We start from the raw sequence: 25,206 nt of genomic DNA, 5'->3' as shown, positions 1-25,206 counted from the left end.
GTTGCTTATATCATTTCTGTCTCCAAAAAAGTCATATATTATCTGTTCTATGTTAGAAAAATGAGCATAAATAGTTTGATTTTGGGAATTTTACTCAGGAAAAGTCCATAGTTAACCCTTATGAAGGCAGAGAAGTTTTTAAAAGTTTTGTTTAAATGATTACAATCAATAGTTAAACAAAGATATGTTATGAGCCATTATAAAAGATATCGAGGGGGTAAAAGAAATATAAACTTTGCCCCAACCTCAGCTACTGGAATGGGTGTTGAGTGGCAATTGTCAAGTCTGACACCATGGAAGATACGTGCAGTTTGCTCAACATATTCCCGCATGTGTTGCCACAGATATGGACAGTCCTCAGGTTTATCGCCATACCTGAAAGGACACAATTACTTCCATCAATGTCAAAATAAGTAAGGAGTGAGTAAAATAAGTAGTCTCCTCCTTATCATAGAAAATGAAAATACTTATTTTCAAATGCTTTAGACATAAGACCAGCATTCCTGCAGAGACTGTTGCAGCAATAAATGTATGAGGTACACTAAGGGTCAAATGCTTAGGGTGCCACCCCTGTGATTGTGTTATTTCAGCACTTATGTTTAATGGATATGGTTGCCATGTACTGCATAGTGTTTATAGCATGAGATATTTATTAAGTATCTCATACACTATATCCATCCTATGATCTCTCTTTAATTATTCCTGCCCATAAATTTGAGATAATTGTGGATAACCAATTCTCCATTACCCTCTAATATGTACACTACTTGGCCATGTAGTATGTACTTTTATATTTAAATAATTGAAAGACAGAACATCGGCCAGAGACAGTGTACGATACATTAAAAGGATATCTAATTCTATAGGTACAGATCACTGAAAGCATAGCACCTGTACAGATTAACCAGAAGTACACAGTCACAGGAGTGGCAACCTAACTTGAGTAAGGGCATTACTGCAAAAACAACCTTCTACCATGAGGGGCTAAGCAACCAGTTAAAATAGTGATGGTATTTGTGATCTCAATTAGAATTCAAACCCCCTGTGTGAAGGACTCAACAGGATTACAGGCCAAGGATGGGGTCTTTAAACCTTAGCATATGTGCTCGCTCAGAGATTTGCCCTTTCCACCACTGTTACACAACTAGCCAAGTGTCACTCATTCAGGTATACAAAAATCATACTATAATAGAAATCATTCACATAAATTTCACATACGTTAATATCTGGTGCAAGTTAAATAAGACCACAGGTTTAATATTCACAAAAAAATAGCATCAGTTTCCTTCCAGTTAAAGACAACATTTTATTATAACCTTGACATAGCTGATTTAGCTTGTCCTTAGATATTTGTTATATGAAGGTGTTGGCAATATCATATCCCCACACGAGACAGCATGAGAAGAAAATGAAATATTAGTGTTATAATTAGTTTGACTAACAAATTGTAAGCAAAGCTTTAGCTAACCAGTCCACCAACGGATTGTGATTATGTACTTATATACTTTGCATGAACAGAAACATTCAAGACTTATTAATAAGAGGATCTGAGTGATGAAAGAAAAATATTTAAATGGCAACTAGGAGTAGAATAAGAGAAAATTATAGAAGCAACATAAATAAAAAGAAAGCACTCTAGCATAATGAATAAGTCGAGCTCACCTTAATTTGACACTGTCTCCCCATGCAATCAGTTCACGGCGCAGATAAACATCTGAATCTGGAGCAGCAAAGTTTCGAAGGGGGTCGTCATTCATGACCCAGCCATTGTGGGCCATGATCTGCGATGCCTGTGCAGAGTACATGAGCCTCTCTTCATCCTGCATCGTCGTAATGACTGATGGATCCATGGGGAGCTCTTTGAAATATCTGGAATGCAACACATTGGTATATCATGTATTTCAGGTCGATTTGTTGACACGTTTGTTACAGTCAGTGGTTTTGGGCATTTGGGGTAGAAAAAATCTATAAACGAGAGCAAGGAACATGATAATCTTATTAGTTCATACCATTTTTAACCCAAAAAAGTCATAACTTAAGATTTTTAATGCCCACTTGGCAGGGGAAAGTTTTTCAGACAACCCACATGCCCATGAAGACAAATGTGAATTGCTATGATAAAGCCCTTGCCTTTAAAAGAAAGGCAACCCAGAGCTAAACCCTTCCTATGATTTCATGAATGTGGTGTCAGCATGGAGGCAACTCTCCACACAGGCTGCAGAATTGCTTCCTCATGAGATATCCCTGGAATGTTATAAAGAATGCAATCAAGTGGTTTTGTCTTTGCCACTGAATACATCTGAAAGAGGGAACATGTGGAAACATCGAGTTTGAGCTGTCGCTCTTGGAAGTGTGTTTCCACCTCCTAGCAATGGAGCTACTTGATTGGTTTCCAGCTTAGGTCAAGGACCAGCCTGTAACATATTGGAAAAGATAATAGTGACTACTGTGTGTAATTATGCAGAATACACTTTAATCAGGAGCCTTAGCTGTGGATTTAATTGATATTCTGGTTTATATAAATGGCTGTTCCCTCATAGCTATCATTTCATGAGTCATTACAACATCAGTTTGTGATTATCAATATTAATTTTTCCAAAATTGTGTCACGGAGGTTGGCATTCCCTTGAACATCAGGGGGTTTTCGGCATGCCATGATAAGAAAAGGAAAAGAGCTACAGACCAATAAATATCTGATTAAAATAATTTTTCATGTGATATCCATACATGATACAATATTAGTTCTGATATTTCATCTTTCAGATCACATCACAAGACAATAATGATAATGATATTTCAGGAATCAAACTTTTAAACAGAATCAGAATATTGGTAAATAGAACACCATTGGATTTTGAAAACTATACATTTGGTCAGCCCTAATAATAATGATTTAAGTAATTTATTTTTTGCCACAATGTTTCCCATCAATTTAAAAATTTCCATATTTAAAGAAATCATCATAATTCCAAAGTTAATGGGATATCCAAATTTTCATTCAAAGAGAGCTCAACTTATATGAGGAATACAAAGGGTTTAGTTAATGGCACATGTGCCTGGCCAGGGAAGGCTTTTACCTGGGTACGAGAGGTGTTTTCTCTGAAACGCAGGCTTGCCTGGGCCCATCTCCACTCACAAAGTGGTAGCGCACATGGGCAATTACATTCTCCACAGCTGAAGAAATGTGGGACATTCCCTCGTCCCATGCACACCGATTGAGCTCCTCCAACCTTGCTCGGAAAGCAGCTGTACAGCGCCTTAGGCGACTCTCCTCATCAAAGCAGTCTGACCTGCAACCAAACAAGGAAGCAGGTGTAACAAGCAGATGGCATGCTAACAAGAAGAGTGGGCACTTTGATGACTATCAAATAATGATACCATCCATATTTTTATGCGAAAATTCAGCAAACACCGAGATGAGTAGGACAATTCTGATGCTCAAACTTTGGAGCAATCATTCCCTTCATCAACATTCCAAATAAATTTAAAAATCTTGGAAACGTTCTGTATTTAAAAGAATACTCTGGAAATATATTTAAGAAGTATCTTGTAAATGACGGACCAATATTTGTACTGTATATATATTCAAATTATCAGTATTTACTTAATTAATTGCCTATATTATACTTTTGCTCAATTTTTCCCATTTGTACTAATACACACCCATTATTTTAGAATCTCTGGCTTCTACAGTTTCCAGAGTTTTATCAATCTCAGTTTTACGTAAATTGATAAATTATACTGGATTATTTTTTTCAAATTATATGATTCTACACAGGTAATTACTTTTATTCATAGTGTTCATGCAGCATAGTGTTTCATTTACTTCTCTTTGTTAATTTTTTCTTTCCTTTGTGCTCTCCATACATTTATGTTGGTAAACTTTATACCTACATATACACACCTATGCATTATGCAGTCAATTGAGAATTGTACATCCATTGTTTTAATAAGACTGAATCACTCAATTAAACTATGTTTTCTTGAACTGCATCACTTCATCAATTGATATAATGCATGCTCAAAGGAATCATCCCCAAGTAATAAATTCTTCTTCTCCATTGAACTTTTCCAAGTTCTAATTCTCTTCAAGGAAAAAGTTGATTATGATACATCATTAGCTCCAAATAAGGTTAATGGTATATAACAGAATACCAATTATCAGATGTCCGGTTATCTAATGGGCAGATTATCCATTAGTCCCAGTAAGAGGCATTCCCTCCCATCCTAACCACTCTTGCTTCTTTCATTCTCACTTCAATGTTAGTGGTTAATGACACAAAATCTATTATCTATTGGAAAAGGTTTTCCTTTGCACTCAAATAATTTACTCATACAATTTATGATATAATTGTACCATGATGAGTCCTTAAATACATTTTCCTGAATCAGTAGGATCTGAATAAGTGACTGTATACAATTTTCGGACCAATAATCTTATTTTTGGTTGAAAGATTTAAAAAAAGGAGTTAGTGCCTAATTTACTTGTAAAAATGTTCAGAGAATATTGACTAAGTGTTTGCTACATAGGTAGAAGTTTTCTGCCTGAATTATCTAAGACTAGGGGCAGTTGTTAGCTTGGTGGGTAGTGAGACGGTCATCGTAAGGATGATGAATGGCTGGCATTACTGAAGGGCCATCCAAAATGGACCATTCACCATCTGTTAAAGCCAGTGAACCCTGTTCTTCAAGGTGACCATGCTTTCTGTGGATACATTACCTACAAAATGGGTAGCAGGTGTTGACAGATAACATCAGAAGACTATTGCCTATCAAACCTATTACTGTACTAATCAGGGATGTGAATCTAGATCACTAGGGCTTTTTTTTGCAGTTTATAAGTCTATACATTTTTCACAATGAGTGTAATAGTTTATGTAAATCAAAGCAATGGAATTACCATAAGTGCATATTTACCTTCACTTGATTTTTCAGCATAGTTGATGAGGTATGGGAACTGCAGGTTATCAACTAGTAGTTATTTAGCTATTTTACAAATTTTGGAAGAATGTATTAAATGAATGATGAAGAAAATACCACAGATATATTCGTTCCCTTAATTAAAAGATGCATGAAAGATTTCTATTGCATTCCTGAAAATATGGCCATTAGAGGCCACCTTTATAAATTTTCCCATCCATCATTGTCAATTACATATCTGCCTTCCATTCAACTGACATTTGCAAATATTGTAACTGGAAATGAACTTATTTGGGGTAGGAAAAAATAAATGAAAGTGCCCTTAAATAAAGTACAAAAATCAATTTAGCATTCAAAATAAAAACAATATTCACACAAAATAATTAATCAATATCATTGCTATTAGTACAGGAGATATTCTGGGATTTTTTTATAAGTTGTAACAAGTTAATATCTTGGGAAGAACATATTTTAGAAAAATGCTTAAAACAAAAGTTGCTTTGTTTCAAGGGGAAGGGGGATGACATTATGAATAGGTTTTTGAAGAATACTTTCTCTCTGCTAAAAAAGATGCTAGTAGCATTATATTCTTGAAATAAAACTTGAAAAAAAAAATCCCTTAGGGGAAATAGTAATTCTCTGCTGGTGAATATCTTGATGATATTATGTTTTAGTGCAATATTTTATGTTATTTATTTGTACATTCATGCATTAGTAATTTTAGTTTATTTCGTTCTTCACAAAAATGTGCGAGATGAATAAATATTATTTCTGGAATGGTAGGCAGTTTCAAGGTAAATTGAAGACCAAACAATCTTTTCTGGCAAGGTGGAAAATTTCAAAGTTATTTGAAGGTCATTATCTTTCCTTTAAATAAAGACATCTTTCTCACTTTACTATCTTAGCCTTCATAAATCTTTTAAAAACTCTTGCTGAAAAACTTTTTTATCAGGCTTAAAACTTTGAGATATCAAATATAATAATGGGAGCTTGTTAAGCTTTCAGGAATTTTTTTCTAGGAATCTTAAACTTCTATTTACACTTACAACAGAAAATAGATAATTTAAAGTGAAGAATCTTGGAGAGTTTCTTCAGAATATCATGTAAATATTTTTAAGCAGGAACAAACTAAATAAACAAGCAACTCTTAACTGACCCTTCCTATAATGTACTGATTGTTGTTCATCCTTATTTTTTTAACTTTCCAACAAACAATATGCCATGACTTTAAGGAATAATAAAAAATATATGCCTGGATTAAAAATTAAATCACCATATTTTAACATAAGGTAAAGGTTAAAACTATATCGAAATGGGGACAACTTTGCATTACAATGATAAGATGTCTGGGGATAATAAACGAACACATTTTATCCTCTCTGGAAGTGGGAAGTCTATTCAACACATGGATAAATAGCTCGAATAAAATATATCTGATGGTTAAACCAACAGCATCTATGCATGTAAGAACTGAGACCTCACCCGAAAATGTCTGACTAAGCCTATTAATACAAGGAAGGACAAGAGGCTTGGCAAAGTGACTTAGGCTTCTTCATATCCTGTACCATCAGTTTGCTCATTTTTCAAAACACTCCAGGAACCATTCATGATCAATCTTCAGAGTCAAAAGTTAGAAATAAGCGTTAAAGGCAGAGCTTATGCTCTATGCTCTCTCTCTCTCTCCATCTTCCACTTCATATTTTCTAATTCCTCTGGCCTCAACGTTGTCCTAACATTCAAAGTCCATATTCTAACTGGTTCAGTTATCTTCTGTGCGCTCTCTGGTGCTGCTTTCTTCTTTACAAGGATTATGTGAGGTGATGATAATGGAAACCTTATCTCCCCTGCTGAGGGACACTAAATGAAGCCTAGTGGGCAAAGTCTTGCAGTGGCCAGGAATCATTTTTTATTTGGTTTCAACTTATTTTCTTGGGATAAATAATTTAGGGGGATCACACTGCTTTCCTCAATAGTGTTTTTAGTGAGACACCACCACTCAATGGGTGCCCTACTTGCACATTTTTTAACCATCTCACTGAGGAATAGATGCTGCATAAATGAAAGGGATATTTGCTCATCATTTTTTCAGATAACTCTCCCTAATAATATCTATAGGTGTATGAACTATGTTGTACATCAGTGAGTACTCATAAAATAAACTCTGTCCCTATGAAAGTGTCCCTATATCATATATGAGAGTGAAAAAATGAACTGCTCATAGGTATCTCTACTACTAACTCAAGTATTAATATTACTCAAGCAGGAGTGATTTTACGATTTCAATAAAAGATGCATATATGGTTCCCAATTAACTTTAAATCCATTAGATATGGAAACTCCCACTTACCGGTACACATTGAAGAGGAGGAGGGCCTGCTCCATATCCACGGTTGACTGCAGCCTTTGGAATTTTGGATCCTGAATGATTTTCAGTTGCTCTGGTTTTCCAGGGGTGGACTCAATGGGAGCAGGGGCAACCCTTTCACTCGCCAACTTGGAGAACTCAGCCACAAGGGCTGGCACATTGATCATTCGTAGCTCGGGGATCCTCACCTTGGGGAGGCAGAAGCCATGCAGCACTGTCCTCAGGGCCTGCATTTGATGGGGTGGATATTTTAAGAGGTACTTTGTCAGACAACAAATAAAATCATTGAAAAAATGAAACAGGCTTTCAATAGAAAAAGCATTTCAGTTTTGAGACTACTTTAATTAACCAATAACGTAATAAAGATATTTAGCAATTAGCCAAAACCATGTTTATCTACTTTGTTTGCCTTCAGCAATATAGGCAATGTTTTTGTTATTTTCTGGGTAGCATATGTACCAGTGTTAATTTTAATTATATTACTAAAAATGAAATAAATTATAAAACTGAAGAATCACAACTGGTGAAATAACTTTTTTTTCGTTATTCATTGTCATTCATTCATTGAAGGGAGAATATAAATATAAGTTGTAATTAAAATGCCTATTATTATAGTAATGTAATAACAAAAAATCCTCAGTTCTACCATCAAAGAAATTTACTACGGAGAATGAGCAAAAATATAGTCACATTTAAAAAGTATCATAATTACCAGGATTCTGTCCAAATATTCCTTTGTAAGTACAAATGGCAAACTACACCCACTGATATTTTATGTGTGATTGTGAATTTCCCCACTATTAAACCTCTTCAACAGTATCAAAATGTTTGCAGCCTCCAGGTTTAATATAAATGTTTAAAACCATATTAGACAGAAAATTAACTCTTAATTCCCTTTGAGTACAAAAAGTTACCTTACTCAAATGAATAAAAAATACTTCGATATCTTTATTCTAGGCTGAAAACAAGAGAAATAAAACAGCTGACAAAGAGAAAGCTCTAAGAGGTACCGAAATACTCTTCACAATGTTCACCTAACTATTTGTAATAATAATCAACAAAACTGTAACTTTAGATACACCACAGTATGGAAATGCAGACCGCCACCAGCCAATCCTCACAGAGTAGCTGGTGACAGCTTTTGGCTAGCCAACAGTAGAAGTCTGCAAATGAGTTGTTCGTCCCAGTATTCATGTTGACCTTGGTTCAGGAAAATCATCTAAAGCCATCCAAAATCACTTTGTTTGGGGCCATAGTAGAGAGGCAGGGTAAATAAAAGATTCAAAAAGGGAGCACTCAAATGGATTGGACCAGGGCCCTTAGGGGCAACCTTCTTCCAAGTCAGACTGCCAGTGAGCCTATTTACAGGGAGTACTTGGCAGGAGTTCACTATTTTCAGTGTGAGGTACATCTGCATGACACATCCATCACTTTTAGCAAAACCTGCGAGATTATTACAAACACCTGCATGTGATAACGGCATTCCACTAAACATTACATCAGAGGAGTACACCACTGCCCAACCCTCCTTCACTAAAAACATCAGCCATTCCATCTCCTGACATGTGCTACACCTTCCATTGTTCATATTTCACTGACTAAAAATATTTCACAAGAGAATTGTTAAATTTCTGTGGTTCTTGGGCCATGTCATGAGTTTAATCAACCCCTTCTCTCAAAGTTCCTTGAATTTGTCAAAGTTAAAGCACCCCTAATGTTTAAAGTTGGCTTTAACCTCATGGACTTTGGTGCTTTGCGCATGACTATGAATGCCTGTGACATTACACGTATGGTATTTCAACGCAATATTTTGTTCCTTTAAAGTCCCCAAAGTGTAAGAGGATGCCTTGGTAGGTGAACTGGCAACAGCACTCAGCCAAACATCAAGGGATCCAGGTTCCAATCCTGGTCAAGCCAAATGATTTCCACACTCTGAAATTGTTACATTATTATGCACATTTATCGGATGACTCCATTTAAAGTTACTGTCATGGCATCTCTCGCAGTTTCTCGGAATTTCCCTTAACAATGCTTTCTTGTCTGTTTGGGATTTTGTTAGATTGATTTGCAATACACATTTGGATCACAGAAGTTCAAATCCAAGCAGACACAACTTTGTGCCTAGCATCCAGCATTTCATTGTCTATCTCATTCTAAAATCAGATAGCATCAAATGGTTTGAGCAATGCTGAATAATGGGTTTTTGGCACATGTTTTTGAAAATACTTATTTCCCCTGGCCCAGAAAGCCTTCAAAATATGGAGATTCAAAATTTATGTTTTTCAGTTGAACATTATTAGGAAGCCCAAAAGAGTTCTTTACAAAAAGAAAAATTTTTGCTACCTTCCCGATATTATTTTGAATTTGCATAGGGAAACCCTGAATCAATCTTCCAGAGCAAGCCACCCATTGCTGAAAAACACATGTTATCCAACTACAGGAATGTAAGACTACTAAAAAATTATGGCACTCTGCAAACCTATCATTCATGCTTCTTGTAAACTGAAAAATTATTTTGATTTGACTGCTGATATTCTTATAACATCCAGCTTTTCCTGAATTTCTGATGGCCTTAGGTCTCATTTAATTTGTACCATCTGTATCTGTAAACAGTCAATCTATTTATAGTCCTTTTCTCCATGACAATTTTTGTCCTGTAAAGATATAACTTTTCCCTGTTTGAATTCAACTCATTTAAGATATAAGCTTAATCTCTCATACAAAAATGACCAGCAGATTATTCATAGATTTTCCTGAAGACAAAAACATTAATTATAATTTGGAGCTATTGGCAGCCTTGAAAGTCTCATACCTGTGAGAAGGCTGCCATTGGAGATTTCAATGCATTGCTACATAAAATAACTTAATACATTACACATATATAAAACTATAAACAATATTGTGGTGCCTTTTTCAAGTACAACAATAAATTCATTTTCAACTTTTATCATAATGACATTTTCAGCTGCATTTTACGTGTCATTGGTCCATTATATGAAGGGTTACAGGGTCTATCCAGCAGGAAAAAATCTCCTAATTGACAATATCAAAGATCTGAGGAATATTCAGGGAATGCAGGATCTTTCAATTAGCAATGTTGTGAGCTTTCCAGTCATATTTTGAAAAAATAATGGCTTTTGGCTTCAAGGGAGCACCTTTCTTTGACATTTCACCAATTATTTTCTTACTCTAAAATAGAATAATTGTTACAAGATAGGAAAAAGGAATTAATGATGAAGGTAAAGATCAAGGAGGGATGTTGAATGTGTGGCAAACCATGAAATCAGGTCAAATAGGTCAAAAGTGTCAAATAGGTCAAAAGCAAGAATTGAACAGTAATTATGAAGCATAATTAATGAAAAACCTTGGATATGAACTTTTAAGTTACTATTAATTATTCAGGCAATTGTGAAGCAGTATAATTTTAATGTGGCTGGTGCTGCAAATGTGGAATATATCATTGAGACTTAATATTGAGATATAACAATTTGGTAAATGGGAAAGAAAGGTGGGGACCTCACCGCAAGATGCTCCTCAGTATGGATGTTTGGTGGCACTCCTGATGATGCCCAGTCTCCAGCAGCAATCTCAGCTCCGAGTTTGGCAAGGAGGGCATCGAGGAGGTATGCAGAGCGCAGGTGGGGTGAGTTGCAGAGGTTGTACGTGCATTCTGGATGCTGCCTCAGCCAAGCACTCTCATTGGCCGAGTGGTTGAGCACTATGTCACACACACTCAAAACCTTGAGTTGTGAGGAATAACAGACAGGTGGAGTAGCAGCACAATACTCATTTTACATACAGGGGTAAATGAAATTGATTATGGCAGACACACCTTTCACTCTTGGAGATGAATAAAGTTCAAGGAGCACAATTAATCATGAAACAAATGCCTCCTCATTTGCTTCCCCAAGAGAACTTCAATATTTCAATGCAAACAAAACAGCAATGAGAAATAGTAAGCAGGGTTGTGAGATTTTAGCATTGAAATAGGGAAAAATTAGCATCATGGATCAGAAAATTTATACATTTTGCAGCATCCTAACTGAATGGCTTTTCACCAAGAATATTACAATATTATCATTACAAGTCATTTTAATAAATAAAATGTTATAGTTAAGTCTCCCGAATCAGCCCTCACTTTAAACATAATTCTACAGCACCATGGGTTCACGAGCAGTTGCTCCCCTTTCACAAATTTATAGGTGTTACCACAATATATTATTAAAGACTTTGAATGTAGTTACCACACCAATGTAATATATACTGAGTTCAATAAGATATGAGATTTAGTTAGCCATGTGTTACTTCAATCCAAATTGAATTCTTTAGGTATTTACATCAAACTTGAAAGTTGGTTTGACTTATCCAAAATCACAGTCTCTTATTGTCCAGGCTGATCATAATTTCTCTAATCCCTTTCCCTGCCCTTCTGGCATACTACAGGACAGCCAATTTGATCCATTGTTGTTTTGTCTTTTTATAAATGACTTTAGTGAAATATTGAGTGATATTTATGTCTTGATTTTTGTGAGTGATTTAATATTTTTCAATTACTTCATTGCCCAACCCTTGTGCTGCATCGGAAAATTGATCAAATAGAGCAGAAGGCTCCCACTGACTTGTCATTTAGTATATAAAAATGCAGACATAGTTCTTCCACATCCTAATTCTATGGGAAGGGAAGAACTCTGTTAATTAATTTTCTAGAGCCAGGAGGCGATGAATATTATGTTTAGAATTCTAATACCAGCTTCTCCATATTACAGTGCAAACTTTTTTGTAAATCTGGACACCCAGCCACCAGAAAATATGAGAATCTCTAAGAAAATGTTTAGTTTAGAAAAGAAAGATTAATGAAAGAATTTCTACCCAAAATTAATTGAATAACTAAGAATAGATTATGCTCACATTTTTCCTAATTCCCACTGGGCATACAGAGACTGTACTACTGCATTACACATGTGCATTTGACTTTCACAAAAACTGTTGAAAATAGATTCTGTTAGTTACCTCATTTGCCTATTTTACAATATGCTCGTTAACAAAAGATATAATTATTCATAATTTTTACCCTCATGCAACTCATGCACCCCCAGCCTTCTATTAAAAATACTGGATAAAATTTTACCAAAACAAATTTTACACTCCTCACTTTTTGCAGAAAATCTAATGGAATAATCAACTGACTAAGACCTATTGGCTGGTTCCCCATACATCATCATGACCAGCACTATGAACAGCAATGGTTTTAGTTTTCAGTAAGTGTTAAAACATGAAGAAGTAGTAGATTTTGGGGAGGTGACAAACAGCTGAGGTCATTTCAGCCATTAGGGATGGCTGGGAAAGGAGGAAGGGTGGCGAGAAACCTAGCGTTGACAAAAGGTGCCAAGGGGTCCAGCTTAACGTCCCATTCGACGGACGGTGTACTCACTCAAAGTGCTCTCCAACAAGAAGCACCTCAAGTAGGGATCAGGATACCAAAGAAAAAGATCTGCTACCTCCAGGATTTGAACCCGGAACCACTGGGTGGGAAACCAGTATGCTAACCACCACACCATCTTGATCCCCAAAATATGAAGTAGATTCACACAATACAGTCAGCCCTGACAGAACTAAAATGGTTCAATGACATTCTGCTACAGCCATTGTATTGGTGCAAATTTTTAGATTATAAACACAAATGTCACACAGGAATTGGCATGACCATGGCATACCTTCCATTCTTCTTTCATTTTGACAACCAGTGCCTCGATATCATCAAATGACACTTTCTTTTCTGGTGTGCTGAAAACTGGATTCAGTCCCAACTGATCACTGAGGCTGTATGCTGAATTTGAGCCGCCAAGTTTCTGTAGTGAGAGGAAAACTTTAATTACTATTTTTGCCAATTTACTGTAAGATTCGGTAGAAAGAGCAAGATAATCAAAAAACGCCTTGAACACAAAACACAATTAAATGTCTCACAAAAGGCATTATTAAACTGTGATTTTTGTTAGTATGCTTGAATATTCAAATTATTAATTGAAGTATACAATGATCATAATGACGGTTCATGAACTGTTTGTGAATTTCCTCTAAGCCCTCACAAATTCACATAGGAAGATGATGCCTTGGTATCTTAGCTTGATATGCCTCTTATCAGAAATTGATGGATCCTGGTTCAAATCCTGATAGGGCCAAATTATTTTTGCAATGTTGAAGTCTCACATTAGTGTACACATTGGTGGATGCCTCCATCAAAGTTAATATTAATATTTTTTATTTGTCCAGTATATCATTGTGCGTAAACAGTATATGTACAAGAGGCACCTCAAAAATGAAGCAAGTATAAAATGTGTTCGGAGTAAAAGTCACAAAATATTAAGCACCTTCATGTCCAACTAATTTCACTTCGTACAATTAATGGACTGGTCCCCCATGAATTATTTGTCAGAATAATATAGTGTCTTCAATGAATATACTTTTCAACTTGGCCATAAAAAATAAATACTCTTAAAGTTTAGAAGTAAAATGAGAAGCCTGTTATGTGCCATGTGCCTATCTTATGAGGTCCTAGTTTCATGTTATCTGTCCTGACTAACTGGTATTCCGAGGAGTTTATTTAAAATGTGACTGTTCAGATGACAATTTAATTAGACTGGATGAAATCGTAATATAATTACAATAAAGTTGATTAAATCATGGCTTTCAAGAAGTATTGCCATTATCATTTGTAAACATTTTAGGTTCCATAGCAGTGGGCATACATGAGACTAATTTATCCTTTAACACAGTGGTGATTGGGGGTGAGGGGCTGAGGGAAGGGCAGAAGGAAGGGCCTAGTCCTGACACCATCTCACCTGGATTGGAGTGAAGTGAACCATGTTATAGCCTGACTCGGCAGAGACTTTTAGCTTTGCCTCCCAGGAAGAGAATGGACCAAGGCATTTGGAGAGTACCGTCTGGCACTGAATGCAGTCCAGTGCTAGTTGCTCCTCTTGCCCCTCGACACCCACACGCAACACTGGATCCACCAGGAAGAACCCTGAGCCATTGGAACTTAGATCCTTGCTGCAATGTCACATTAATAATGAAATTACATTTTAGTATCATGACATACCGAAGTCACTTCCTACTCAAGCTGTCTGGGGCAAATTAGGGAAACAGGGAAGTGGTAAAATGGGGATATATTGGAGATTCATAGTTATTCCAGGATTTTCAATATTATTACCATGCCGATTTGGGGTGTGTGATGCTTGTTAGATCAGTTTGCACATCATGGGGAGTTCTAGTCTTGCCTAATTTTATTGAGGTGTCTTAATAAATGTTATCTATGACACCATATTGAGATGATCATGATTTACAAAATGTCCCCCTAAAAAATTTGATCCACCAATTAGAAATAGATTTTAGGATTAATTGCTCCAAAAGCTAAATTGTATTGTGTCAGGTAATGAAATTAGAAAATCAGAGGACAAATACAACATCCGAAAGCAGGGTGGGACTACAAAATATCAGCATGGCTTGGAATGATGGACCCTTTCTCAAAATGACAAGCCAATCCACAAGTGCTTGCAGTGTGCACAAACACTAACTTCTAATGTGATTGACCCTGATCCAATACTTACAAAATCTACATTTCACCAGATAAAAAGGTTTCAATATATTTGTGCAATTCTTAAAAACTGCCTTGAATATTTGAGAGGGGACTACCTTAGAAAATCAAAGGGTTTAACATTTTATATGACAGGGATTTTTTGGTTGCTAATACAATACAGTAACAGGGCCAATGGAAACTTTAGAAAATATGAGGTCTCATTAATTCCAATTTTCTTTTCTGCTCAGGGCTATTCCACATAAATGTATTGTCATAGTTATCTTAATATCATCGAGTGAATTAGTACTTGTTTGAAAACCTTTGAAAGTAAATATGTGTGAAATAAATGAAATTTGAATGGTATGGAAATATGTAGAAGACATTTATATATATTCCTCCATACTCACCTTCCATCATGGGTGAAGTAGTAATGAAACGAGCCGGCCTGGGAAAGCAAGATCTCTGCATAAATGGCTGTACCATCTGTGGCACTTGACATGACCCCATCAGATGTATTTGGGGTGGCATCTGTGGCATGGTTATCTGTTTTCCACTGCAGTATGTGGTATGTGTGCCGATCGAATTCCTTGGGATCTTGGCTGGTCGATGCTGGGTGGTTGACGTAGATGGTGACCCGTCGACCCAAGAGGGAGGCACCAAGCCGGAACTGGAGCACCCAGCCTGTAGGGAAGAGATGACACATGCTGACTCAAGTACTGCATAGAATGAACCATATGGCACCATTCACACACCTCTTTAGAGTCCCTTTATATTCTTATTGAAGACATTGCAGAACCTTACGCAGAGGACTATGTGATACCTATAATGCAGTTACATTCACGTCCCAGAATTCAAAAAGGCAAACAGAAATAGGAAAACTAGTGAATCAGGTTTTAGAATATGGGCTTTATGATACAAATATAAAAAAAATAAATAAGCATTTTCCACAGGATAAACCAATAGAAAAATGTGAATTTGCTTTTTCTCAAATGACAAACTTACACTACATCTCACCTGAATCTGTTGAATGTGTATAAATATAAAATTAAAAAACTTGAATAGTTTCAAATCATTCACTACATTTATACCATTGACATGGTTTCCAAGTTCCCAAGGAGACAAACTACACTGGATTTTCGAAGACAGCGCTGCAGTATGCAGCAATTATGATATTTTGCAAAAATTAACAAAGCACAAGTGGACAGATAATATAATAATACTGTTTATCAGTCATTAGATGTTATGCACAATCCAAAATGGATACAGTCAAGTTTTGGTGAAACAATTATTTAAAATAAAAAGATAAAAAGACAAAAAAACAGGCAAAGATAGTTTCTACAACTGAATCAAAGTATTCCACAGTAGAATAATAGATTTGATCAGTAAACCATTAATACATTACATTTTTAAATTTTAACATACCACATTTCTAATCACTTACTATCCCTAATAACTTGTTGAAGAGCTTATGTTCCTAGTAGGTGAAAGATTTGAGAATTTGAATCTGAGAAAGCATACATCAATGCTTGCTCCATTTCTTGTACCACAATAGTGCATATCTGAACATCCTGGTGAAGTATTTAAATCATCTTTCACATAGATCAGCAATTGAAACGTATTCACTGTATATTTTAACATTGCCACTTCTAAGTTTTAAACAATGGAAAATGATTTCTATCTTTTGACAATGATTAATATCATGATTCAATAGGCAGTATCCAAAATTACCTGGTCCTTATTTAATAAAACGGTAATTCTGATTTCAAATATTCACAGTAAATATCTAAAAAAAATAGCATATACTGCAAACAATAATCAATAACTAAAGTGAAAATTTTAATTCAAGTAACTAACTACTTTCTTCATATAATTATGTTATTATGTGCACTGATTCTGTCCCATGAAATCATGCCTTTACTAAAATATTTTCAAATGGGTCATCTGGTTTAATTAGCATACAAAGTGAATTAAGTTTTCAACAACTATTAATTTAATACTTCAGATCTTGATTATTTGCTTTCATGCAAAGAAATTCTAGCGCAATATTTTACAGGATCCTTGAAAGATATTACTACCTTTAAAAGCAGCAATTAGTGAAATTACTAAGTCCATTGATTCGAAGCCCAATTGGTTAAAGATATCGCTGTTATAATATTCTCAGCATGTGCAACTCAATACCCAAGTGGAGTTCTTGGCTATTTGGATACATACACAGCTTTTGAGATTAAAAGTTTGGCACATATGAAATGTGGTGTATGTTCTACAAAGGCATAGGCATTATACTAGAAGGTGGTCTATTGCTACAATGGAGGCCGACATTAGAGTTAAGTCTTTGGCTAGGAATAATTATCAATCAGCCACAAATGTTTCTAAAGTTTAATGGAAGAATTCCAGTAAACAAAATTTTGAAATCACTGCAGCACCATAGATGTATTTTTCTAGCATCTTTCATGCCACATTTCCTAGGACTTTACACAGCATGTTTACCACATTACCATTTCCACAGACTTATCACACCCTCCAAATACATGACATAGCAACAGAATGTTATTTCAATGTATAAAATAAGGTTAAATCATATATCATCACTTGAAGAATCTGAGAATGGAGATTGTGACATGCATATTGAATATAAGCATTCAAAGTTATTCATTTGTACTCACCCTTTTCAAGGCGATAGAGTATGGAATCATGGTGCTCTTCATCATTCAGTGTCAAGACCCTGGTCTGCCGGGTACAATGACTAGAACTGCTGACATCTTCACTCTCCTGTCTCTCAGACTCATTGCTTTGGGGTGACATAAGCCTCCTGTGGAGCAATCAAGTGCAATATTAGCAATGATAAAGGGCAACTGTTTCAAAATGTACTCATGTAGAGCAGTTTATCTGGACTGATAAATATTAACTCCAATTCGGGAGTTCAAACATCAATGACTTTCATTAAATAAACAGATGCACATATAACTATATTTAGGGTTTGATGCAATATTGTGTTAGAGTAAATACCATTTCAACTAAAAAACCTATTTTGTTCAAATATCACATTGATCAGCATGACAAGTACTCTAAATTTGCAATCCTCGAGACTTCAAGATTAGCTCATAAATCAATTGCAAATCTGGCCGAACATGTAAAATATAAGTGGGAATGACTGGACTTTTTAAAGTAAAACAACCTAATAATATCATCCAGTCTCTTTTTGTTTACTTTTATCATATAATTAATCAGTCATCCCAAGGACATTAGATAGCCCTCCTGAGTTTGGTGCTTCAGGATATTAGCATTCATCAGCTTCATTTTCATTCAAAATTGAACTGCTATGCACATCAGTACCAATATAATAGTGCCCTTCTCTTGCTTGAGCATCACTCCACAGGACAGACTGGCTGTTAGGTACTATATCACTGTAGCCAGTGGTCTTGCTACTGATAGCAGGCTGACTGGCATCAATATCTAATAATTTAAGGGCAGTTGTGATCAACATTCTAAACTTTTGGTTTATTCACAATCATTTCAACAGACATTAGTTTAGAATTTACTCACTTAGGTGAGTAGTTACCCCCTCTGTAAAATGAATGCCCTCTTTACTCTTCCGACTCTTATCTTAGTTTTTTAAAGAGCCCAATCCATTTCTTATACACAGTAGCTTGCTATTCAGTCCTTATTTAAAATAAATTTTCTAGCAAGCAATGAATGTGATCAAAAGATTTTTCCTATATTTCTACCAAATTGTTGGAGTGCAGACTATTTTCATTTATATCCCACTTTAAGAACTAAATTTTGATTGATTCCCAAGACAGATGCTAAAGTTTAACCAGTGATATATATGCACAATCGCAATTTACAAGCACCCATTTCCTAGGTGGAGGTAAACCCACCTGAACGGGAATCGAACCCACGATCTCAGGATTTGGCAAATGATGATACCTATGCATCAAAACTAGTTGTATCTTAAATAAAAGTGTGTGTAAAATGCTTTGTATTCTTCATTTCTTATGATGAATTTCATGTAGGGAAGCCTAATACCATCAAGGGATACTCATTGAGATGCCAATATTTTGTTTAAAATTGGTTGTGGAACTGTAAATATGTATTAGAATTGTAAATTACCCTCTCCCTACCCATTTACTTTAAAAATATTCCTGGTTCATTTTGCTATGACAACTTTTGTCACTTGCCTAACACTCCTTTATCTTCCTTTTTACTGCATCCATGCCCCAGATGGCCACTCCAAAATAAGTGCTAGAACATTGAACTTATCTAGGAGGAGCTCATCATCAACTGAGTCCTCAGTGGCCAAGCCTCTTTTGGTTACCATTCCTTTTTGATTCATATTTTCTCTCGCACTGCTCCTAGTCTCCCTATTTCACCATTGACACCAGGCATAACTAACGCTATATGTCATACGAGAGGGGACCCAAAAATAACAGCAATGTTGTTATAGTTTCTTTGGTTCTCAATATATTTACATTAAATTTTGTTCACCTTAAAAGTATTCCCCATTGACCCCAATGCACTTCTCCAAACGATGCTTCCATTGTTTGAAATATTTCTGAAATTCATTTATCGGCATGTTCTTCAGGTCTTCTAGCGATTTTTGTTTTACCTCATCCGCAGTGTCAAAACGCTTTCCTTTTATGTCCCTTTTAAGTCTGGGGAACAAAAAAAAAGCATAGGGAGCTATATCCGGTGAGTAGGGGGGGGGGGGGTGAAGAATCGATGTCATGCCGTTTTTTGTCGAAAACTGTATCACGGAGAGAGCGGTATGAGCCGGCGCGTTGTCATGATGGAAGAACCAGTCGCCTGTGTGCCAAAGATCTGCTCTTTTTTTCCGGATACCCTCCCTCAATCTCTTCAAAACCTCCAGGTAAAACTTCTGGTTGACAGTTTGACCAGGGGGAACGAACTCAGAGTGCACAATACCTCTGCAATTGAAGAAACAAATGAGCATTGTCTTGATTTTTGATTTCACTTGTCGAGCTTTTTTTGGGCGAGGAGAGCCAGCTGTCTTCCATTGGCTTGATTGCTGCTTCGTTTGAGGATTGTGTCCATAGCACCACGATTCATCACCAGCAATCACCTTGAAAAAAAAATCAGGGTCCTCTTCGAGCTGATTTTGAAGCTCAAAACATGCCTGAACTCGACGCTCCCTTTGCTCGTTAGTGAGATGGCGAAGAACAAATTTGGCTGCAACCCTTTTCATACGCAAATCTTCAGATAGAATCCTCTGAGTTGAAGTCCATGACACTCCAGACATCTCACGGAGTTGATTAATGGTTTTGCGACGGTCTTCACGAATGAGTGCATTGATTTTGTCGACCTTTTCGTAGTTATTAATGTTGAAGGGCGGCCTGAATGGGGTTGGTCTTCAATTGAAATTTCACCATTTTTAAAACGTGTAAACCACTCGTAGACTCTGGTTTTGCTTAGGGCAGCTTCCCCATAAGCAGTCTTGAGCATTAAAATAGTTTCCGCGGCCGATTTTCCCAACAATAAACAAAATTTCACTGCAGCGCGTTGCTCTTGATAATCCGCCATCACGTTTTTCGCCGAAATGAAAAAAAGCTGTTTCACTGAAACAGCTCTTACAGATAGACCGATCCAGTCACAGCGACGGCGCTGCGCATACTGACGCAGGAGGCCTGACGTATGACCGGCAGAACAAAGGCTTCCCCCACTCTCACTCCCTACCACAGCCCAATTCCCGTTACTTTTGGGTTACCCCTCGTATGAATGATCGCGATGATCCATTATGCACTTCAAAATCAAGTACAAGGTTTATATGAAAAGAAACGGGGAAAGTTTCAGAAGAATAGATTTATTTTAGATATTACTACAATTCCTCAAATTCTTCAAAGTAATTTCCTTGAGCGTAGACTTAATTTTGTTTTTCCACGACTCGAAGGCTCCGTGGTAGACGGATTTCGGAAGGCCCTAAAGGGTAAGCGTGCAAACTTCTTTGACGGTACTTAGAGTCCCGAGGTGGTGTCCTTTGAGGGCGGATTTCACTATTGGTAATGGGGAAATAGTCAGCTGGTGCCAAGTAGGGACTGTCAATCGTCGTCTTCTTCAACGAGTTTCAGGAGGTCTCGGCAAGCAGACACTCGACTCTGCTTTTGGTCGCCCGTCAAGACCTTCGGCACGAGTTTACCGCGGATCGTTCGCATCGCCAAATTTTCAGTGATAACGGTGTGAAGTGTCATCTCATAAATGCCAATACGATCTGCGTTCATGCGCACAATTGCTCGCTGAATTCAGCAATTCACGCACACGCTGTACGTTGTTGTCGTTTCTTGACGTCGATGGCCGTCCAGCGCGGGCCTTGTCCTCCATACTCTCTCGGCCTTCTTTGAAGAGTTTGTGCCACTTAAAAACTGCAGTTTGTGATATGATTTAATCCTTAAACACTTGGCGAATAATGCCCAACGTTTTCGTACCCGATTTCCACTGTTCAACACAAAATTTGACGGCGTACCGCTGTTCAATCGTTCGCTGCATTTTGCGTACTAATCGGGGAAAAGAGTAACTTACTCCCAATAGAATTGTACCATTCATAATTTATCAACTTGAAGGAAAAATGATTTTCACTCCTTTCCATTTTTTTCACAAAAACACTGTCAATGGACAGAGAGGAAGTGTGTATGAGGCTTTTTAACTAAACTCCGAAGTATGTAAAAGATGCGAGCAGCATCATATCTCTTAAAGGCAAATTGAAAAAATTCCCACCGGAAAAATTGAATTACATGTTAGCAATTATTTTAATAATAATATAGTACATTGACCATTGTACATGTTATATGAATCTGCTTTCATTTGCATTTTAACATATCCTAATATTCATGCAAATTGACATGGAATGAATCGAATTGTTAATGATAATATATCTTGCAATGGTACCTATTAATTGTATTTCCACAAATCTCTTCCTGTGAAATAGGTTATTGTACACACATTTCATGTCATGACTATTTCTTGAGCCATTGTAAAATTAGTAAGTTCTAATACAACATTAGATTCAAGGCGTATTTTCATTGAAATAACATTTAAAATCTCTCAGTAATTGAACAACTGAAAAAATTGACCACACATGGCTAACAGACCTAGCATTTTTTTAATATCTTTTCAATATAAGAACAGTTGTGTGACTCTCTACTGGAAACCTGAACATATTTCATTACAAGCAAATGTATCAATTGTTCAGGCCTGTTGAGGTTTCTGAACAGCTGAAAATAACCGCAGCTAATTGCGCATACAAGAGAGACAGAACGGACTGAGAAAAAGTAATAATGAACCAATGAAAAATTTTATTTTTTTGGAGCATTTTAACCCACCATCTTTGATTAATATTATTCATAAAACTGAGATGAAGGTGATAATCCACTAATCAATATTGACAAAAATTACAATTAAGAACGAGGAAGCTGCTCGCAAACTGCCCACCAAAGTAGGTTGCCTTGTCGAAATACTATATGTATTTAAGATTCTGAGTTCAATTGACATCGGAGATTTACCAGTTTAATAGCAATTTAAAAGCACCCTTTTTTACGCCTATAAAGACGAAATATTATGAATACCAACTCTAGTCAACTCCAGCGAGAAAACTGAAATGCTTATCCTAATTAAGTAATTTCCATTGACAGGATTTTACCGACAAATTGTAATATCACCTATAGCAACCTGAATTCAACGCGCACGTATTCTATATTTCCTACCAATAATGATGGCCCGCGAATTTAAACTGTCACGAGTCGAAGGGGCCTAAATTGGGAGACAATTAATTAACCGGCTGAAGCATAATAAACGATATTCTCTGCAAGCCGTTAAAAAAACTTCGCGTCCGATTAATCACGTTTCAATGTCACCTTACTTAAACGTCAAGGTCGAACGTCTGGTATACCGCAAGGCTAATGGAAGACGGTTTGCCTTACAAAAATCCGTTTCTAATTAAAACAAAGTCTATAATGCATCGAATCGTACTCTACCTTTTCCACGGCAACAATCTGCAAACAGAAATCCATGCTCTCTCGATCAGCCTACATAAAATGGTACAAAAGTCACGCAGGTTCATTTTCTACCGGTCAACTCCCTTCTTCGTACCTTTGTCACTCACGTACTCCAAAAATAGTTTCGTCAAAAATTTCAGACGGGGAATGAGATCGAAGGGTGGAATTTGCGATTGACGCTGAACGGATACTTGGAGCCATAGAGAGCGACCCCATTCTTTGCTGACTATCTCGTACTCATCTTAAAAAAATTTCGACCTTTAACTCCTACAGCGAACTTCGCTTTCATCTGACCCTTCATTTGATACGATCCACCCACTCTACAGAAGAATATTTCAGCACGTGAATCGAGAGCAAACGATGAAAAATGCATTTTAAAGGATTTCTACTACCATAACAGAGACAGATTATACAATAGTAAATATTGAAATACTAGGGATTTTATTTTTTAATTTTAAACTTATAATAAGGTTTATAGGTGCCAAAATGCCTCGGGGAGCTCGCGCAAAATTCAAAGATCGCGCGGAAAGAAATAGTATTTTCTGATTGCGGGAATAGTACGCTCGTGTTTCTACGATATGAATGGTATAAGCTGAGGTAGTTTAAGCTTTACTGTACTTAAAAGGGTATTTCTGCAAATGTTCTCATATCTTACCTTTGGTAACTAGGCGGATGACTTTCTAACTTGGCGCTTCTGCCTGAAATGATTTGAACTCTTCAGAGTCGTGTTTCCAGTGCCATCAACGCTTGGTTACACCCGGAACGAGGCACCCTAAGGAGCAGCAGGGCGGACCCAAGGGGAACGGATGAAACAAAAGAGACATATGAGTAATAGGGACAAAAATATGTAAAAAAAACAGGATAGTGTCACGCCACTTTTTAGATTTATTCATTGTTCAACCCTCAACATGTTCTGCGACAAACACAACGTTATTTCTTTAGGATTACTTATGCATTACCAATATTCAATGACAGAGGAAATGTTGTTTAAGAGAAAGCTTCACCAGTTTCACTACGAGTGAAGGGTAGAGTGGGACTGTGGAGTGTTTCACGGAGGAGTGAGAGTTGGCGAGTGCAACGAAAACTGGTTGTAATCAAATCTTCCCGCAGGATAGAATTTAAATGTGCCTCGCCAACCGATGCTCTGCCTACGGCTCTGTGAATCGGATTTTACAAAAAGCCGAATTTCGTATGTGTTAAAGACATCATAGTATGGCATTATGCACTAACAATGTTCTATGACAGTATGCAATCCAGTAGAAATTTTCGTTTAAACTCCGAAAACTAACTCGAAAATTTATTAAAATTTCCATACGAGATATCCGGTCACTATGAGATCCACCACATTCCACGATTAGAGCGTTCGGTCCAGCAGTGTCTAGACAATTTTTCTTCACTTGTTTCCCAGTTGTTTCTTTCAAAAAAATATGTTTATCAGGGACTTGCGATCACTCGATGTCGTATGAAGCATTGACCCCGAAACGTCCTCTGCTGCGGTCCGGACGGCGGGAACACTTCCAATGTTTTCAATTGAAATTGGAATACTGGAACGGTATATAAGGGCATTTTGGACAAGTGAAACGTTGCGTGGATTTTCCATTATCCAGATACACCATCCTCAAATTCCCTTAACACTGTTGAACATTCTCTTCCACCAGGGACAGGGAATCTTTGGAGAAGTTGAAGTAATTTGCAAGCAGGACGAATATTATAGCATTCTATTCGTACCTTATTTGACAGAGGAATCTCCGCCATATTGCAACGATTTCACGCGGGAGGCTCAAATACGATTATGATTTTAAACTACAAGCGTGCAGTGTATGAGACAAAGGTGCACATGGAAAATGTGACACTTGATGAAAAACTGTCGGTAAACTATAATGGATAATAATTTTGCGGTGGTAACGAGATGAGCAATTAAATACTAGTGATTCTTTATTGTGCTTGAATTGTGGAATTATTCCCTTTGATGACGTGTAGGGAAAAATAACTCACGAAGAGCGTCAAGATCATTCCAGGAGCCCTGAGTTATAGTGGTCCCGGAATCGGAAGAAACTACGTTTTAGTTTATGCCTATCTTTTCCAACAGTTGGGTGTAATTAATTTATGATATAGCTAGCTTAAGAATGTGTATGATGTCAGGGTTATTCAAACTGATATAAAGATACGCTTTTATCTTAGGGCAGAGGACATTTTTAACATTTGATCGATGAAACAAGGTATAATAAAGAAATAGCAGTGTGGAAAGAGTAAAATGTAAAATTGATTCCATAAAATAGTTCAATTAGGTTAGGAAGCGAAAAAGGATACAACACAAATGGACAAAGATAAAATTGTTGATC

General features: G+C 36.6%; 1 protein-coding gene across 3 annotated transcripts in view; it reads right to left on the bottom strand.

Annotated features, from left to right (window-relative positions):
• Positions 1 to 24,344, bottom strand: part of LOC139690803 (glycogen debranching enzyme) — a 54,239-nt gene extending 29,895 nt beyond the window's left edge. Inside the window, exons 1-11 of one of the 3 annotated variants that reach the window (XM_071588379.1) lie at positions 24,180 to 24,344; positions 23,520 to 23,636; positions 17,525 to 17,670; positions 15,269 to 15,542; positions 14,125 to 14,335; positions 13,000 to 13,134; positions 10,807 to 11,025; positions 7,268 to 7,512; positions 3,078 to 3,290; positions 1,663 to 1,869; positions 246 to 375 (exon numbers count right to left, since the gene is read on the bottom strand). In XM_071588379.1, coding sequence (XP_071444480.1) covers positions 246 to 375; positions 1,663 to 1,869; positions 3,078 to 3,290; positions 7,268 to 7,512; positions 10,807 to 11,025; positions 13,000 to 13,134; positions 14,125 to 14,335; positions 15,269 to 15,542; positions 17,525 to 17,663 — 1,773 coding nt within the window. In that variant the 5' untranslated portion in view covers positions 17,664 to 17,670; positions 23,520 to 23,636; positions 24,180 to 24,344. Of the gene's footprint in view, positions 1 to 245; positions 376 to 1,662; positions 1,870 to 3,077; positions 3,291 to 7,267; positions 7,513 to 10,806; positions 11,026 to 12,999; positions 13,135 to 14,124; positions 14,336 to 15,268; positions 15,543 to 17,524; positions 17,671 to 23,519; positions 23,637 to 23,823; positions 23,939 to 24,094; positions 24,123 to 24,179 lie in introns of those variants that run through there. The other 2 variants (XM_071588380.1, XM_071588381.1) reach the window with 2 other exon arrangements.
• Positions 24,345 to 25,206: the final 862 nt, after the last annotated feature.

Source organism: Hetaerina americana, unplaced genomic scaffold (genome assembly GCF_022747635.1).
Source record: "Hetaerina americana unplaced genomic scaffold, ioHetAmer1.1.p SCAF_3, whole genome shotgun sequence".
Classification (NCBI taxonomy): Eukaryota; Metazoa; Arthropoda; class Insecta; order Odonata; family Calopterygidae; genus Hetaerina; species Hetaerina americana.
The sequence above is the reverse complement of the archived record's forward strand: the minus strand, read 5'-3'. Positions and strand labels throughout refer to the sequence as shown.